The sequence below is a fragment of the Typha angustifolia genome, chromosome 7 (genome assembly GCF_048772165.1).
Source record: "Typha angustifolia cultivar Huaian chromosome 7, ASM4877216v1, whole genome shotgun sequence".
Classification (NCBI taxonomy): Eukaryota; Viridiplantae; Streptophyta; class Magnoliopsida; order Poales; family Typhaceae; genus Typha; species Typha angustifolia.
Genome location: NC_133245.1, coordinates 1809190 through 1825518, shown reverse-complemented (window position 1 = coordinate 1825518; position 16329 = coordinate 1809190). Strand labels below are relative to the sequence as shown.

General features: G+C 36.8%; 2 protein-coding genes across 2 annotated transcripts; one reads left to right on the top strand and one right to left on the bottom strand.

The window, feature by feature from the left end:
• Positions 1 to 2356: 2356 nt before the first annotated feature.
• Positions 2357 to 7102, bottom strand: LOC140762486 (uncharacterized). Its single transcript, XM_073100325.1, has 3 exons — positions 6769 to 7102; positions 5530 to 5867; positions 2357 to 5440 (listed from the first exon to the last, which is right to left on the bottom strand). Exons 1-3 carry the CDS (start codon positions 6965 to 6967, stop codon positions 2552 to 2554), a joined length of 3426 nt encoding a protein of 1141 aa, XP_072956426.1. The 5' UTR covers positions 6968 to 7102; the 3' UTR covers positions 2357 to 2551.
• Positions 7103 to 8282: 1180 nt separating this feature from the next.
• Positions 8283 to 16052, top strand: LOC140763057 (putative elongation factor TypA-like SVR3, chloroplastic). The gene is made up of 14 exons (XM_073101090.1): positions 8283 to 8587; positions 9423 to 9532; positions 10066 to 10269; positions 10426 to 10602; positions 10732 to 10884; positions 11502 to 11591; positions 11930 to 12064; positions 12178 to 12294; positions 13122 to 13273; positions 13349 to 13433; positions 13578 to 13672; positions 14069 to 14234; positions 14341 to 14536; positions 15452 to 16052. The coding sequence occupies exons 1-14, from the start codon at positions 8344 to 8346 to the stop codon at positions 15580 to 15582; spliced, it is 2055 nt and encodes a 684-aa protein (XP_072957191.1). The 5' UTR covers positions 8283 to 8343; the 3' UTR covers positions 15583 to 16052.
• Positions 16053 to 16329: the final 277 nt, after the last annotated feature.

The following is a 16329-nucleotide window of genomic DNA, read 5'->3' as shown; positions in this document are numbered from 1 at the left end:
AATTAAAACTACAATTACGTCAATCCTTATGTTTCATTTTTCAGTTGGCGTGGTGCAAATGTGCAATGCACATCAATGAGAAGATGCAATGGATTTGTTATCTGCTGCCTATCAACACTATTATCTTTGCCTTAAGATATCGAGAAAAAAGAGGGCGTTCTTATTAGTAGCTAGAAGATGGAAGATAAAAATTGAAGAAGAGAAAGAAAAGCTCACCTCACCAGCTACCACGAGATTGCAATAGTGCGAACCGGGTTTTTGACGTGCCTTTGTTTACAATCTAGCTAGGGCTGCCAATGCCATGCAGGTATAGTTGTAATGGGATGCAAGTAGGGCTTCTCTTACAAACATAAAACAGAACAAGAAAATTGATGAACTTAAGTAAGGAACGAAATGTCGGCAGTACTCTTTCGTTTTAACTTTTTCTAAAGAGAATTAGGTACAAATTTGTGCCCTTAGGTGTAATGGAATATCTAAAATATGACACTATGAAGCAAGCATCGATTCTTGTATTAACATTAAAGAGAAAAAAAAATCATGACGTACACAAGGAAGGTATAAAATAATGGATTCTCTTACTTTAAACATTTTAAAAGAGAAGAAAGTGCGACAGAATACCTTATTTATAAAGCGAGAAGAGCTTTCTCGTACTAATTAACATAAAGAGCACGAGAAAATTGACACCAAACGAGGAATAACATGATAGATCTCGAGGGATTATTTTTGGATAACATATTAATTCCATAATATATAATCATTGAAATATACCACGACATATTGAATTATTCCTAGTCGACCTCAATCTTAAAGTGACTATAAGTTTTGGGGAAATTTTTGATAATAGTTTATATTTTCATCACTTTTATAATATCATCCTGTCGTTGAGAATTTTATAATAGATTTATTATTTTAATTTCTATATAATTTTTACTTTGCTAGCCTTCTAAACTAAAACTTACGTGACTGAACTAATCCACCCTCGGGTAATTAATGTAATATTATTCAGATACGAAAAATGTTTGTGAACTTCATCTCATAAATAAATAAATAAATAAAAAGGAAAACAAGCAAGCAAGGAATCAGATATTGCTCGAAGCTCCCATTAAGGAATCTGTGATGCTCCAGTCTCATTCGTCAATCTGAACTTTGTTTTGGAAATCATTTTTTTTATCAGAGCTCGAGTCCGTGCTCCTCTTCATTCCATCCTCTAACAAACTGGTTAATGATGAGGCCATCGTTTGCAGCTTTCTTCATCATCACTTTCGGTAAGAGAAATGCTACTGTGCAATGTGTTCTTTTGAGCTTCATTAAAACCCACCATTAATTTGTAGAGTGACGTAGGTCTTTCATTAAAAGATTCTCATCTCTAAGTGTGTCTTCTGAACTCGCTCCATACCAATTAACACCTCCTCCGCCGGCGGCGCAGCACGGCTAGGAGACGGCATTGGGGGGTTATCGTCAGCCTCCCCAATCCTAGCCATGCTTACGTTGCCATCATCCTTGTGCATGGCGGATTCCGCGACGACCGCCGAGAAACATTGCACGCCGAGGGCTGCGTCGTTAACTACAGAAGGAGCCAGCGATGGGTTGCTGCCAGGAGTTAAACGCGTGGATGTCGCAGAATTCGACGTCGCCGGAGATATCGTCGTCGTTCTCCGGTGTGAGGACTTTGACCACACTCAACATGTGATCAAGACAGAGAGAGTTGAGAAGAGCTGTTAAGGAAAACTGTAAGGTGATTAAGATGGAAATGATGCTTGTCCTTTTGCGTTCCATTGGATGCCCAACGGAACTGGGACAAGGTTTCTTTCTAACTCGATTCTTGAGTCTTGAACTCTTGATCGATGTGATGCTCTTTCTTTGGTTATTATAATATTATCCAGATTCCAGAGCAAAGTAAAATGAGGTGACAGTGTGACACCCCTAGCAAACCCAATATGAAGTATATTAGTGGACGCGTATACGTTTGCTGGGTATTTGGCGTGGCAGCTTTTTGTAGAGCTAATTATTGGGCCAACATAAGGCTAAAGAGGATTAGGCTGGGACGAGTCCTTTTTGCACATCTAGAAAGCCTACCAATAGGGCTAATACTGGCCTGACTTGGACCCATACTGTATAGTAGAGTCGTATTCGACGGTTCCAATCCGAATCCCACTTAATTATGCAGACAAAATAGTACAAATAATAATAATAATAATAATAATAATAATAATAATAATAATAATAATAATAATAATAACAACAACAATAATAATAATAATAATAATAATAATAAATATCGTGACTTTTAGAGACATCAACGATCAGGAAATCATATATATATCCTGTTCATTGACGTGTAACAAAAGGACACCAATAACGAAATCCGTAGTCAGAATGTTAAATATCATCGTACGCAACATCACATATTTACATAAAACATCAATAAGAACCAAAAAAAAAAGTGGCAAAAGGTGAAATGAACAATTATACAGTAGTCACCAAGTAATCCGGCTGATGGGTGGTGCCATCAGCTTAATATATCAGCTGTACAATAGTTCAGTATATTCTCTCATATAAGGCTTGAGAATTGTTCGTTGTTTCTGCTTGCATGAGAAGCCTCAGGTGCAATTGGAAGATCTTCCATGTCAATCAAATGCTGATCCACAACTGAGCTACTTGTCCTCTGCCAGGAAGATGAACCAAGTTGAGCTGCAATGGTACCATCATTGACATCATCCTTGGAGACTTGCACCTCAGAATCTGATGTTTCGCCCAGCAAGACTTCAAGGGGAAGATCTCTTTCGCAAGTTCTTTCTGCTATGAAATTGACATCAAAAATAGGATCCCCATTATCCAGCATGGAGCTAAAGGCTCTTTGAAGCTCCTCTCTTGACCTTTCAACTTGACATTCGATAGAATGCGGGTCATCTGCAGTGGAACCTTGGCGCACACCACTTGCAATTGAGAATTGAATGCTTCTATAGATATCAGCTGCTTGGCCGGAGGCTCCCATTAAGGAATCTGTGCTGCTCCAGTCTGATTCATCAATCTGAACTTTGTTTTGGAAATCATTTTTATCAAAGCTCGAGTCCATGCTGCTCTCTTCATTCCATCCTCTAACAAACTGGTTAATGCTAAGATTATCATTTGCAGCTTCTTCATCATCACTCTCAATAAGAGAAATGCTACCTTGCCATGTGTTCTTTTGACCTTCACTAAAACTACCATCTGTAGAGTGAAGTAGATCTTTCACGAAAAGATCCGCATCTCCAAGTGTCTCTATTGAACTCCCTCCGTACCAGTTAGCAACCTGGTCTCTTTGTTCAAAACCATGCTCAAAAGCTATTAAGTTGGCTGATACTTCAGTAGTCACCTGCAATGGTGTCTCCTCATCACTTATCTTTTCATGCTTACTTTTCTCAAACATACCATCAGGAAGCAAGATGCATGAAATACTATTCAAATCATTCTCATCTTTGCTGTTGTTTTCGTAGTTTTCATTACAGAGAGTATCAACTCCCTCACTGGTAACTCCGGCAGCTGGAGGAGGCTCAGTTTCAGCAGCAGCAATAAAGAGCTCAGAAGGGGAGTCCAATAAATTTGACCTTTGGTTTTCAGGGTTAATCTTTTTTGAGGTTAGAAAGGTGTCCACATCTAAAGCAGGTGCACCATCAGTGGGCAGCAACTCTTGATTGTTCAGGCAAACATGCACATCCGAATCTGGAGAACTGTAACAGTTTGCAAGTTTGTCTTCTTCAGGAAGTTCAGGGACTGAGACGAGCAAACCAGAAGACTCTTGGAAGGGAAACAATATTGATTGCATATTACCAGTCGATAACAATGAGTCAAAGGTAGCATCATTCTTTACTGCATCGGTTTTATCACAACCCTTATTCTCCAACTCAGATTTAGTTAGAGAAGTATCAAGAATTGCCTCAACCTCATCAGATGATAGCGAGGAACCAAAAGAAGATTTGTTGTTTACCTCAACCGATGTGCTGGAAACACACTTAGACGAGTAAGAATTATCGGCTTCATTATCAGATCTGTCAGGATGGAAGGAAGAACCAGAGTGACAGTTACTACCCTTAGGAAACTCATGAAGTGTGTTCAAAAAACTTTGATTAGACATGGAAGATGTGAATCCAGTTGAGTCAAGGAATGCTGTCAAAGCTGAAGATAATGCATCATCAATGGTTTGGTGTTTTCTTCGTTTGAAGCTACCAACATCACCTGTATCCAATGTATCATCGTAGTTGGCACATTCATCATCTTCAGTAGAGAATTCAGGAGCTTTAACAACCAGACCTGGGGACATTTTAGGTTCTGCCAATGAAGCAACAAAATCAGCTGGCATAGATGGATCAAACTCTTCACTAGAGAATTCAGGCGCCTTAAAAACCAGACCTCCAGCCCTCTTAGGTCTGTACAAGGAACCTGAAACATCATCAGGTCGTAATTGTGAATCACAAGAATCTTCACCAGAAAAATAAGGTGCCTCAACAACCCGACCAGCAGATATTTTAGATTCGGCAACAGAATCTCTGTAAACATCAGCTGGTAATGATGAGCCATGGAAAGCAGCATTCTCCCTAAACATGCATGAACTATTGCAGCCTTTTTTCTGCGAGTCAAATTTATCACATGAAGGGCCTGACATGCTTGAACAAGGACCTCTTCGTAAAGACTGAATTTCAACCACAAATGCACCGAAATGCTGCTCCAGATGTTGAAGCCTTTTCTCAATGCAACCAAGGGGCTTCATCATGTTCTCCTCAAATCTTGAACAGTATGATTCTATCTTTTCTACTTTGGAAACCAGCTTGTCCAACATCTTCTCTACACGGTCAGAGGCTAGATTATTTTCATTAGTAACAGGGTCAGGTATCTGATCTGGATCTGTTATTTTCTGGTTCAATTCCATCTCTGTGTTCTCCATTACCTTGGTCTCTTTGGTCACTGGGCCCAACCTTTTATTTTCCATGCTAGAGTATGCTTCTTGAACAATTAGCTTCTCACCAGATCCCAAATGACCATCAACTTGTTTTATGTCAAGTAATTCCTGCGCAGACTTGAACTGCGAATTCTTCATATCAGATTCTGCTTCTCCCATCCTTGTACTTGCTGTGACTGAGCTACTAGACTTTGATGTTCTCTCTGCAGAGTATTGAGAATTTTGCACGTCCGGATCAATAGAAAAATATTTGTCATGTATTCTACCAGTCTCTGTTTTGGGCAAATGCAGAAGATTAGGGACAAGCATGGCCAATAAAGAACTTCCTCCAAACTTTCCTGCAGCACTGACAGGAGATCCTTGAGAAGGGGATTCAACAGGATCAGCAAATATGTAAATCTCCTCTACATGAACAGATGTCTTTGTTTGAAGTGACAGCAGACGCAGCGTAAGGGACACACAAGGGCCAGCATCTGAAATTTCAGCTGTTGCTTCATAATGCATCTGCCAGATACAAAGTTGGAAACAGTGAAACAGAGATTTACACATGCATATGACCCTTCATGAGTTGATGGAAGCAGGAGGAAAGTTACCTGAATGTTTGTGGAGGGAGTTGAATTAGCTGGATCATTCCCGAGGGGCGAATCAGGAACCTTCACTTCCACCCAACCATCCTCATCACTATTGCTGCTACTGTTCCGAACCAAAATTTCATGTTTTTCCATATTTCTATCATTAGAACTCTCGCTATCAGCAACAGCTTCCTCAGAAATACTCGGTGATGTCTCTTCTTTAGCAGCAGGACCACAACGTACAGTGCATAGATATTCGTTGTTCTTATTCCCAAGATCAGTGGAATAGTATATTTCATAAACTCGGGCAGTGCTCCGAATATATACCCTGTGAATTTCATGTTCCTCCCTGAAACAGACTGCAGAAGAGCTGACATTAGATGAGATATCCATTAAATGAAAATAAAGATTGAACTCAGAGATGATTTCCAAAATAGTTCATATTTGAAGGACAATACTTATGAAAAGTTGCCGTATCTGCAGGGAGCAAGCATTACTTTGTTAATATGCTTCATATTTTCCAAAGCTGACAATAGAACAAATCTTGATTTTTGCAGAGCCAACTAATCCCATAAGCAGTACCGTAATGATCAACATGATCTATAAAGTATTCTTCTTAATTATCTATGAACAGACCATATATGATTCTTCTATTAGCAATATTGCAATCATATCTTATTCTCGAGGTGTTTAGTGTACTGATGTTATCACACACGCCTTTGAACGCATTCAAGGTTAAAATTTTTTTTTTTTGTGTGCAGAACTTTGGAATCTACGCCCTTGAAATTTTAAGTTCTAACGTATTTGCGCCTTCCAATTTTCTGTCAAAGCCACAAAAAAAATCTGGAAAGTCAAATTACAGAACTCTGATACTACCACAGATTGCTGAAAGATGTTAGAAATTATATGGCAACTAGGACAATCGAAACACAATTGAGAACATAAAGGAGTTAGCAAACTGCCTTCCTGATGTTACAGTAACAACATTTATGCGGCTTTAACAAGAGAGCATACGAGGACAACTTGAGATGGTCTGAAAAGAAAAAGGAGATGAAATAGATCAAATTCAGCGTGAAAGAAAAATCTAATAAACCCAAATCCTTAATAACCATCTCCGATCTCATCTCTATGTTAATCTTATGAATCATTACCCCTAAACTAACAAGCAAACAAATCCGACCCAATTCGATCGAAATACACCATCAACAAGAAGTCAAAAGAAGAAGAACAAGAAGGAAGAGGTAAAGATCCAGAACTCACTGGTGACCTCGCACGGCGAGGAATCCTCCTCCGGCGGCCTCTGGAGGAGCAAACCGCTCGATACTAAGGGGGGTGCGTCCTCATCGGAGGTCTCGAAGGAGATGGAAGACTCGAGTGATCCCTCGGAGAGGATCCAATTCGTGGTCGAGCTCCAAATCGCACTCGTCTCCTCTCTCTCCGCTCTCGCTGCTGCTTCCATCGCTCCCAAAACCTTCGTCTCTCTGTCGGATCTTCGTCTAGATCACGTCTCTTAAAAGGAAATCGGAGTTGCTGGTAAATGATAATCCCACGGTAAGATAAGTCGGTGAAAAATTATTGTAATATATAATACCTCGGGTAAATTAAAACTATCTAAATTATCCTAATCATTTTATGCATCCATATTAAAATATAAAAATAGTTAAACCGAGTATCAGCAAATAATTTCATATCAATCACCAATCTTGCTTCCAAGCAATCTATTTTCACATAGTTAAAAATGTCAAAAGAAAATAAAAAAAGACACTGCCAATAATACTCTTTAAAATAAACGGTATGCTTTTGGCACTTTCTTTTTCGGCGATTTCAATCCAACCACAACAGCCGCTGGGAAACCTGAGCCTATCTTTTGTTTCTATAAACCTACAGCATCCACGTCATCTCTTTTTCTTCGTGTACCTCCGGAACTCTATAATAGTTCAATTAACTATTTATTTATTTATTTTACCATTCAATTCAATGCATTTAGTCTCTAGATTTAATTAATATACTAAATCCCTTAGTCTAGGCTTTAAGTTATATGCATCACCAAGTTATTACTTTGAATAAACTGTTACGGAGACATTCACACTAAGTCGCTGTACTTACTACTGAATTGCTCATCTAAATTATCAACCGAGTTGAAATGTTAAGCTAAATTATTAAGTAACTTTTTTCATAATAATTATTTATTGAAGTCAATTTTATAATTTTTTTAGTTATAAAAAAAAATATTTACGAATTTTATTAAAATTGGTTGACGATTAATTATCACTTAGACTTGGTTTTCATATTTTGAGAGTGAAAATGGATGGTATACAAATTAGATAATAGTAAACTTGTATTAATAGCTATAATTTTTCTTTAAACACGGATTCGAATTCAGATAATGATATGATAGTAAATTAAAATATTATATTCATTAAGTATAATAACGTATCACATATTGAATATATCCATATTTATTTTCTGAATTTATAATAACTTGTGATATAATTACTGACATATATATATATATAATTAATAAATAAAGTAAACAGAATTTTTTTAATACTAGTTTCATAATGTTTTAAACTAAATGAAATATTGATTCGGAACTATTCTTTATCTTATATCCTAAACTATCTGTATAAACTATCAGAAAACGAATATGAATTCAAATATTAAAATAAGAACAAATTCGATACGATTTAATCTGACCCCCGAATACTAAACCAGTACTGGCGGAACACTTGCAACCAACCTCAACAATATAAGTTCCAAGACTCCTCATTTCCCACCTCAAGCCGATTACAGCCTCTCACTAGCCAAATCCACTCCGCTCTCTACGCGAGCAAAATGGAAATGGCAGTCGGCTTCCGCTCTCCACTGAGAGCTTCCCCATCTGCTACTATTATATCCGCAAACCCTAGCCCTAACCCTAACCGTAGCAGAATTCGAGTGTCAAAGGAGATATTTGGCTGTAATCTTCGTTTATCTCGAGCCGTTAATGGATGCCGGAACTCCGATCTTTGGTTGAGGTCGTCGCGTCGGCGAGCGGGTGCCAGATGCTCGGTGTCTCAGACGACGGAAGCTGCTTCAGGTTACTGCATGTGCAGATTTTTTTTGTTTTTGTTCTGGTTCTGATTTATGTCGTAAGATATGTTGGACGATATGATAAATATCGTGATTAGGGATTATGGTGACGACATGTTAGATTAACAGCTGAGTTTGATTGTTATCATCGGAAAATGGAATAAAGAAGACAGAAACTGGATGCTGCAAGAGCTACTTCTCTGTTATGTAGGGTTGTAAAGTAATTAAGATGATCATGTATGTTTTTAATCAAGATGAATTGATTTGTTGTTTAGGCGGAACCTCCAGAGGTACAATATCAGGTACCTAAATTACCATAATGTAATTACTTTCACATGTATCGGAGATATAGGAGTGGATGAAGTAAAAAATTTCTGATTCATTTGATGTTGGTGTTACGCTGTAACTGCCTATCGAGACATCTAAGGGGGTGTTTGGTTGGACAAATGTCTAATGGTGTGAAATTTCATTCCTTTTCTATGTTGTTGCCTTTATGTTTAAAAGAAGTTGCTCTAGGTCTACCAAGTAAACTAGCCTGATTAGTTCTGGGAAGAGAATGAACACTATGAAGATCAGATAATTAAGTTACATATGAAAGGAAGTTTCTTTTCTTTCATTATGTTTTTCTAAATACTGTTGAATGTACTGTATATTTATAGCCATCCATGATGGTAATACTTCCTGCCAATTTAGAGCTGATATTGATAAAGTTATTTTTGCTAAATATTTATTAGATGTTAAGAAATATGTGACAACAGATTGAATTGTTTAATAACATGTTTTCTTTTTTTCTCAAAGAAGTTTCTAAGAGCATCGTGTGTTTTCCTGGCTTAATAATGCAGCGGAGAAGAGAAAACAGACGACTAGAAGAGATGTACGGAATATAGCAATTGTTGCTCATGTAGACCATGGAAAAACAACATTGGTGGATTCAATGTTAAAGCAAGCTAAGGTAGAATCCTGCACCTAGTACCTTTGTTCTGTTTAACCTCTTCATGTTGGTCACCTACATGAAGAGGTTAAACATGACAGATGACTAATGGTTAGCACACCAAAATACACTATAAATGCTCAAGTTTTTCATGACTTTTGTGTGGTAAATCTAAAATTTTTCTATTTAAAAGCTGGAGCTTGGAAGTACTTCAATTTTATTTGACCATCTTTCAAATCTTTACTTTGACTGTCATGAGAATGATTATTGTTCTCCATTATTTTAGTTTTGTAATTGGAAACATTTGTACCCTTACTTTTAAAGGTAAGGCAATTCAACAGTTCAACCTCATGTACTACAGAAAATATTAGATGCAAAAAAGAAAGCTGAAGCTAGAGTGCGTGATAGGTCCTAGAGGCTTCTTAGAAGTGCTGCAATTTGTTTTTTTCTGCTAGCTTGGTCCTAGTAATTATATTGCTTAGTCTGATCTGTCATACTTCGTAGTTTGCACATTACTCCTGTATTAACTATGCGTATTTCTTCCCTCTCCCCAGGTCTTTCGTGACAACCAAGTTATACAGGAAAGAATAATGGATTCAAATGACTTGGAACGGGAAAGAGGGATTACAATACTTAGCAAAAATACATCTATATCCTACAAGGGTACTAAGATAAATATTATCGATACTCCAGGACATTCTGACTTTGGTGGGGAGGTGGAACGTGTTCTTAACATGGTTGAAGGAGTTCTTCTAGTGGTATTACACAGATTCATTTTTATTAACTAAACTAAATCATGCTATTGCCTGTGCAGTGGAAAATGCTTCTATTGTCTTGAAATTTTTTGTCTTGTTTAACATCTAATCTTTTCTGATATGACACTCAAATGATGCTCAGTGCTCTGTTATATGTAGGTAGATTCTGTGGAGGGGCCAATGCCACAGACTAGATTTGTTCTCAAGAAAGCTTTAGAATTTGGACATGCTGTTGTGGTGGTAGTTAATAAGATTGACAGGCCTTCAGCTCGTCCAGATTTTGTGATCAATTCAACATTTGAACTCTTTATTGACTTAAATGCAACTGACGAGCAGGTAAATCTGTCAAGTTTCTACCCTTGCTTCATGCTTTTTTTAGCTTCTCCTATAGAGAATGAAATCATAAATCTGAGGATGGAATTTTCTTTAGACTACACATACTTATGATAATCCTGATCCATGCAGTGTGACTTCCAAGTGATTTATGCTAGTGGAATCAAAGGGAAGGCAGGACTATCTCCAGAGAACCTGGCCGATGATCTTGGACCACTTTTTGAGGCTATTCTTAGATGCATACCGGAACCTCGTATTGATAAAGATGGTGCACTGCAATTGCTTGTGAGTTGTTAACCGTATCCTCTTTTATGAATTTGTTTTTCCTGTAATGTTTTCCTTCATCTTGATGCTATGTTACTGGAAGTTTCTTCTAGAAGTCATCGATAGTATTCAATATAACATAGATTGTACTCATTGTAGTGCTCCTAGTTACATTTGATTTTCATGAAGAAATAGGTCTTTTTCCTGTCCTTTTCAATTAGAATAAGTATTTTGCCCATCTGTATACCTATTTTAGATTTGTATGGATTTAAAAATATTATTTTACTGGAGATCTAAGGACATAAATTAAGAAAATTTGAATTAGCTGACTCTTAGATTACAAATTTGAGTTTAAATAAGCTTATTACATGGCATTTAGACTTATTAGTTAAATTATAATCAGGATTCAGGGCTGCATCTTTACATAGGATGCTTAAATGAAAGTTTTACAATATTTTAGTCTTATGCTTCCTTTGGAAAGTATATTATCTATTTATTGTAACAAGATCAACCAACTCTGTGTAGTTAAGATTTTTCTTTAATTATTTAGAGGATGAAAACTTTGTATTGGCATGAATATCATCCCAGGAAAGCTATTAGTTTGCAATCTTATAGTTAATCATAAGGTTACTTTACAGGTAACGAGTACTGAGTATGATGAGCACAAAGGGAGGATTGCAATTGGACGATTGCATGCTGGGGTATTGCAGCGAGGAATGGACGTGAAGGTATAAGTTGATTAGCTATTTTTTTTGATATTTTCTGTTTTCCTGAAAGGCTATCATCCTATCTTTTTTTTTACTTTTATGATAGATTTCTTTTTCTTGTTATGGATTAGATGGAATTTTTCTGATTTTTTTAATAACTTATTTAACTTCGTAAAAATCTTGCCTGGATATCCTTTTTCCATCCACAACTAAGTTTGTGTACCTTCCATGGTGGTTAATTGCAAAGATTCTTGGCCATTTGTTTTATGTTAGGGAAAAAAATGTATTTCTTGGTATCCATGCAGACAGCTCATTTAAAGAGTTGAGGCAACTGATTATAAATTACATTATGTTTTTAGGTTTGTACATCAGATGACGCTTGTAGGTTTGGGAAAGTAAGTGAGCTTTTTGTTTATGAAAACTTCACAAGGGTTCCAGTTGAGAGCGTGGAAGCTGGTGACATTTGTGCAGTATGTGGCATAAGTGATATAATGGTCAGTATATTTGTTCCTGCAACTAACTGCTAGTCATTTTCAACTTGGAAAATTGAACTTTTTATGCTACATCCCCATGCAGAAGTGATATTTTATAAAACTACATTATGCAGATTGGGGAAACAATAGCTGATAAAAGTTCTGGGAAGCCATTGCCTGCCATTAAAGTTGAGGAGCCAACAGTTAGAATGTCTTTCTCTATCAATACTGCACCTTTTGTTGGCCGAGAGGTAACTTGGAGTTTTCTTCAGATTTAGGAAATATAAGATGAATAACTTGCTCAAGATAGTTGCTACTTGTAAAACTATTATGATATTGCCAACGTAAAAAAGTAACTATTATAATTTATTGGTAATTATAATACTTTATTTAAATAATTCATTGTTCAAATAGTTATACATAATATTAACTATATATGTGAAATAAATTAAGCTATTGACCATGTAGCTAATTACTTAAAGAAAATAAAATTAGATTTGAATGATATAGCTAAACTATATAGAAACACTAGAGATTAGCATTATGAGATACGATTGTGCCAGCCGGCATATATCATGTTTAGAGCCGAATTGCAAAATTTATCCAACATCATGCCCATGACCAGCAGTTTCTAGGCTATGTTAGGTTTCCTTAACATAGCACATGTATGGAACAATTACTGACAAGCAGAAGACCTCTAGACTTTGTAGCATATGCTATGCGTCAGCTCGTTGCTTGTTGCAGCATGTGAAGTGCCTGACGCATGGTTATATTTGCTCCAACCAAAAACTGGATTTGACAATACTGCATCTTCATAAAAAGAAACTGCGATACAATTGCATTGGCGAATGTAGGCTATAAAATTACCCCCTTACTTCCTCACAATTATGTAAAACTTGTAAGTTGAAACAGGGAAAAGTTCTGCACACAATTCATTGCACTGGAATTATTTCTTTGTATCAAATTTTTTTTAGAATGTTGAAGTCTCCTCACATAGATTGATGTGGCTTATTCTCGTACTACAATTTTAGATTTTTTCCATAGAACTATATTTCATCAATATTAATTTATATTTCAGGGGAAATATGTGACTAGCCGAAATCTTCGAGATAGGCTGTATCGTGAGATTGAGAGAAATTTGGCCATGAAAGTGGAAGATGGTGAGACAGCTGATACATTTATTGTTAGTGGAAGGGGCACGCTGCATATCACCATCTTGATTGAAAACATGTACAGAACAAGCTTTTCCACTTTTAAAAGTTACTTTAACAATATTTATGACTCACTATGCATAGATATATCCAGGCGAAGAGAAGGATATGAGTTTATGGTGGGGCCGCCAAAGGTCATAAACAAAAGGATAGATGATAAACTGCTGGAGCCTTTTGAGGTATAGTTTCCATTAGAAAAAATCATCATAAAAATGCAACTTTTAGAAGAAAAGAAATTCTGAGAAAATTTTACCAACTATATAGCCTTCTGATTTCTTTACTTCAAAGCATGCAAATTTTTATGGTTTTGTTCTGCACTGCAGATTGCTACAGTGGAGGTTCCTGAAGAATACATGGGACCAGTGGTTGAACTTCTAGGAAGAAGGCGCGGGCAAATGTTTGACATGCAAGGGAGTGGGTCTGTCTCATATCTATGGATTTATGAAATTCCTCTAATTGAGCTTGCAGTAGTTCATGAATAAACTCACTGTACCATGACTTCTCTTTACTTTAGCATTGTTTTGGATGTTGAGCTATAGTTGTCACCAAAAGAAAACATTACGTCCATGTTATAGAATAAAATGAGCATCAATATGAGGATTCATCTGTCTTATAGACTCTTGAAGCCCTGCCTTGTGCATACATTTAACTCCTACTTTTTTAATCTATGATTATCTTTTCTACTACTCATCAGTCGTCAGCTTTTCTGTCAAAATTTGTGCTGTCATATCCATGATCCTTTGTGATACAAACTTGTCTTCATCCACAGTAACTAACCTTGGTCGTGAATATAATGAGCCCTTTTTTCTCATAGGTCGGACGGAACATCATTATTAAAGTACAAGATTCCAACCAGGGGCCTTCTAGGCTTGCGAAATTCAATCCTAACAGCTTCTCGGGGCACAGCTGTTCTAAACACAATCTTTGATAGCTATGGACCATGGGCTGGAGATATCAGCACACGTGACCAGGGTTCCTTGGTAAAGTCTGCAATCTGCATTTTGAAATTGTAGCTTGTTCTGTCATTTAGATTGATTTTGCAGTTGATGAATATACCAAAAATCTGAGCTCTAGAAAATTGTGCAGGTTGCTTTTGAAGATGGCACTACTACTTCCTATGCTCTTTTTAGTGCACAAGAAAGAGGGCAGATGTTTATTAGTCCAGGTATGGAAGTGTACAAAGGTCAGATAGTGGGTATCCATCAACGACCTGGGGATTTGTCACTTAATGTGTGCAAGAAGAAGGCTGCAACAAACGTTCGTTCCAACAAGGAACAGACAGGTATGGCTTTTATTCTCACCGTCTGAATCTGAATACTGTTGGAAGAATTATACTGTTTCTCCTTGAAGATTCCTCACTCCCTAATCCCAAAATGCGATCATAATACCTGTCATTAGAAAAACAAGACCACATTCTATCAATGCTTAAAGTATTGTTTTGCCATATCTTCGCCAAGCAGATGATACATCTAATGTAGGAGTTTATACATGGCAAAAAACAAGCTTTTGTTCCATTAATGCTTGGAGTAGTTTCTATCAATTAACTTTCAGCAATTAATTATTTGATCGTAGGTAAATATGTTTCATCATACAACCACCACTACAGTGCAGTGGTAGGAATGGGCCCACCCGTGGCATGAAGTCATGGGTTCAAGTGTTTGTGACCGCAAATTAAAATAAATTGTGTTGTGCTTATTTTAATCCATTGTAGCTCATGATTTAGCTTATTTGTGGCTCATATTTTTAAGAAGGTTAGCTCATATGTGTAACTTACATATCAGAGGAGGCTAGTTCCTATGTTTAGCCTAGGATTGCGTTTTGGTGTGCTTGCTTTGATCCATTGTTGTCCGTGGTTTGATCTATTTATGACCCATTTTTTGAGAGGGTTGGTCTAATATCAAACTTATGTATCGGAGAGAGCTAGCCCCTATGTCTAATCAACGGTTAGCCTACTCTCTATCGATTAATATGTTCCATTATGTTGGTTCATCAGTGTACCACAATCATATGATCCCCTGATGTGCATGGCATTTGTCTAGTATGCGCATTTCACTTTACAAAAGAAATATTGTTCTGTGGCTTAAAACTTCATTCAAACGTTCGGAACTTCTGGCTCTATTAAATTGTAGTTTTCTATGCTTTTCCTTCAGCCAAAACCACTGAATATTTGTTAATTGATCTTTCTTTCTTTGTGCAGTGGTTCTCGACACACCCTTAAGTTACAGTTTGGACGATTGTATAGAATATATTGCAGAGGATGAACTAGTAGAGGTTACTCCCTCAAGCATCCGAATGTGCAAAAACCCAAAATTTGCTAAGAGAAGGTGAAGTATCATTGGATAAACCGTGATACTACTCTATAAAAGCGGTACACTTGGTTTGACTGTCAATCTATATTTGGCGCGGCTTGCCTCCAGTCAGGTTGCCGAAAATTATTTTGGAACCTGCTGCACAAAAACTAATATGATATCTGGCTCAACGGACATACAGATTGCTGTCTTTTTAGAAGTAGAAAAATTCTATTTCATGAGAATGAGCTTCATCAGAACTTTGCCTTCCTCAAAAGAAGAAAAACAATCAGAATATTGTAGATACCTGATACCTGATGGATATGATTCCATCGAATTTTGGAGCTATGTTATGCTTCTCAGGTGTTTAACCTAGCCAGTATTTTTAGTGATACTTACTGGTCCATTTGGTCACTTTTGTATTGCCTTCAAATACAGGTTCATGCTTTGTATTTTTGAACAATCATCGAAATGATAACAATATAGTCTGAGATGACTGTTTTCCTTGCATCTCTCCCACCTCTGAATCCTATTATGGTAATTGGTTTTTGTAACTAAAACATTGATAAATACTGTACAGATGAGATATATCCATAATAAATATCTGAAACTCTGAAAAGAAGGCCTCTGCAGAGTTTCGTAATACTTTGTTAGGCATTCAATCAAGAAAATGCAATCCAAAAAAGACTATGACGCACAGCTTATATTGTACGAATGTTTTCGAGTTAAATTTTTAAGCATGAGTGTTAAGTTTTGAGACTATTAAATTTTCATTTTTGAAAAAAAA

Bases quoted from the DNA above. Each gene is read 5' to 3' on its own strand.
- LOC140763057 (XM_073101090.1), top strand. From the start codon at position 8,344: ATGGAAATGGCAGTCGGCTTCCGCTCTCCACTGAGAGCTTCCCCATCT. The intron at 9,533-10,065 runs GTAGAATCCTGC...CCCTCTCCCCAG, and splicing joins CAATGTTAAAGCAAGCTAAG to GTCTTTCGTGACAACCAAGT. The intron at 13,673-14,068 runs GTCTGTCTCATA...TTTTTCTCATAG, and splicing joins TTTGACATGCAAGGGAGTGG to GTCGGACGGAACATCATTAT.
- LOC140762486 (XM_073100325.1), bottom strand. From the start codon at position 6,967: ATGGAAGCAGCAGCGAGAGCGGAGAGAGAGGAGACGAGTGCGATTTGG. The intron at 5,868-6,768 runs GTGAGTTCTGGA...GCTCTTCTGCAG, and splicing joins CTCGCCGTGCGAGGTCACCA to TCTGTTTCAGGGAGGAACAT. The intron at 5,441-5,529 runs GTAACTTTCCTC...TGTATCTGGCAG, and splicing joins CTCCCTCCACAAACATTCAG to ATGCATTATGAAGCAACAGC.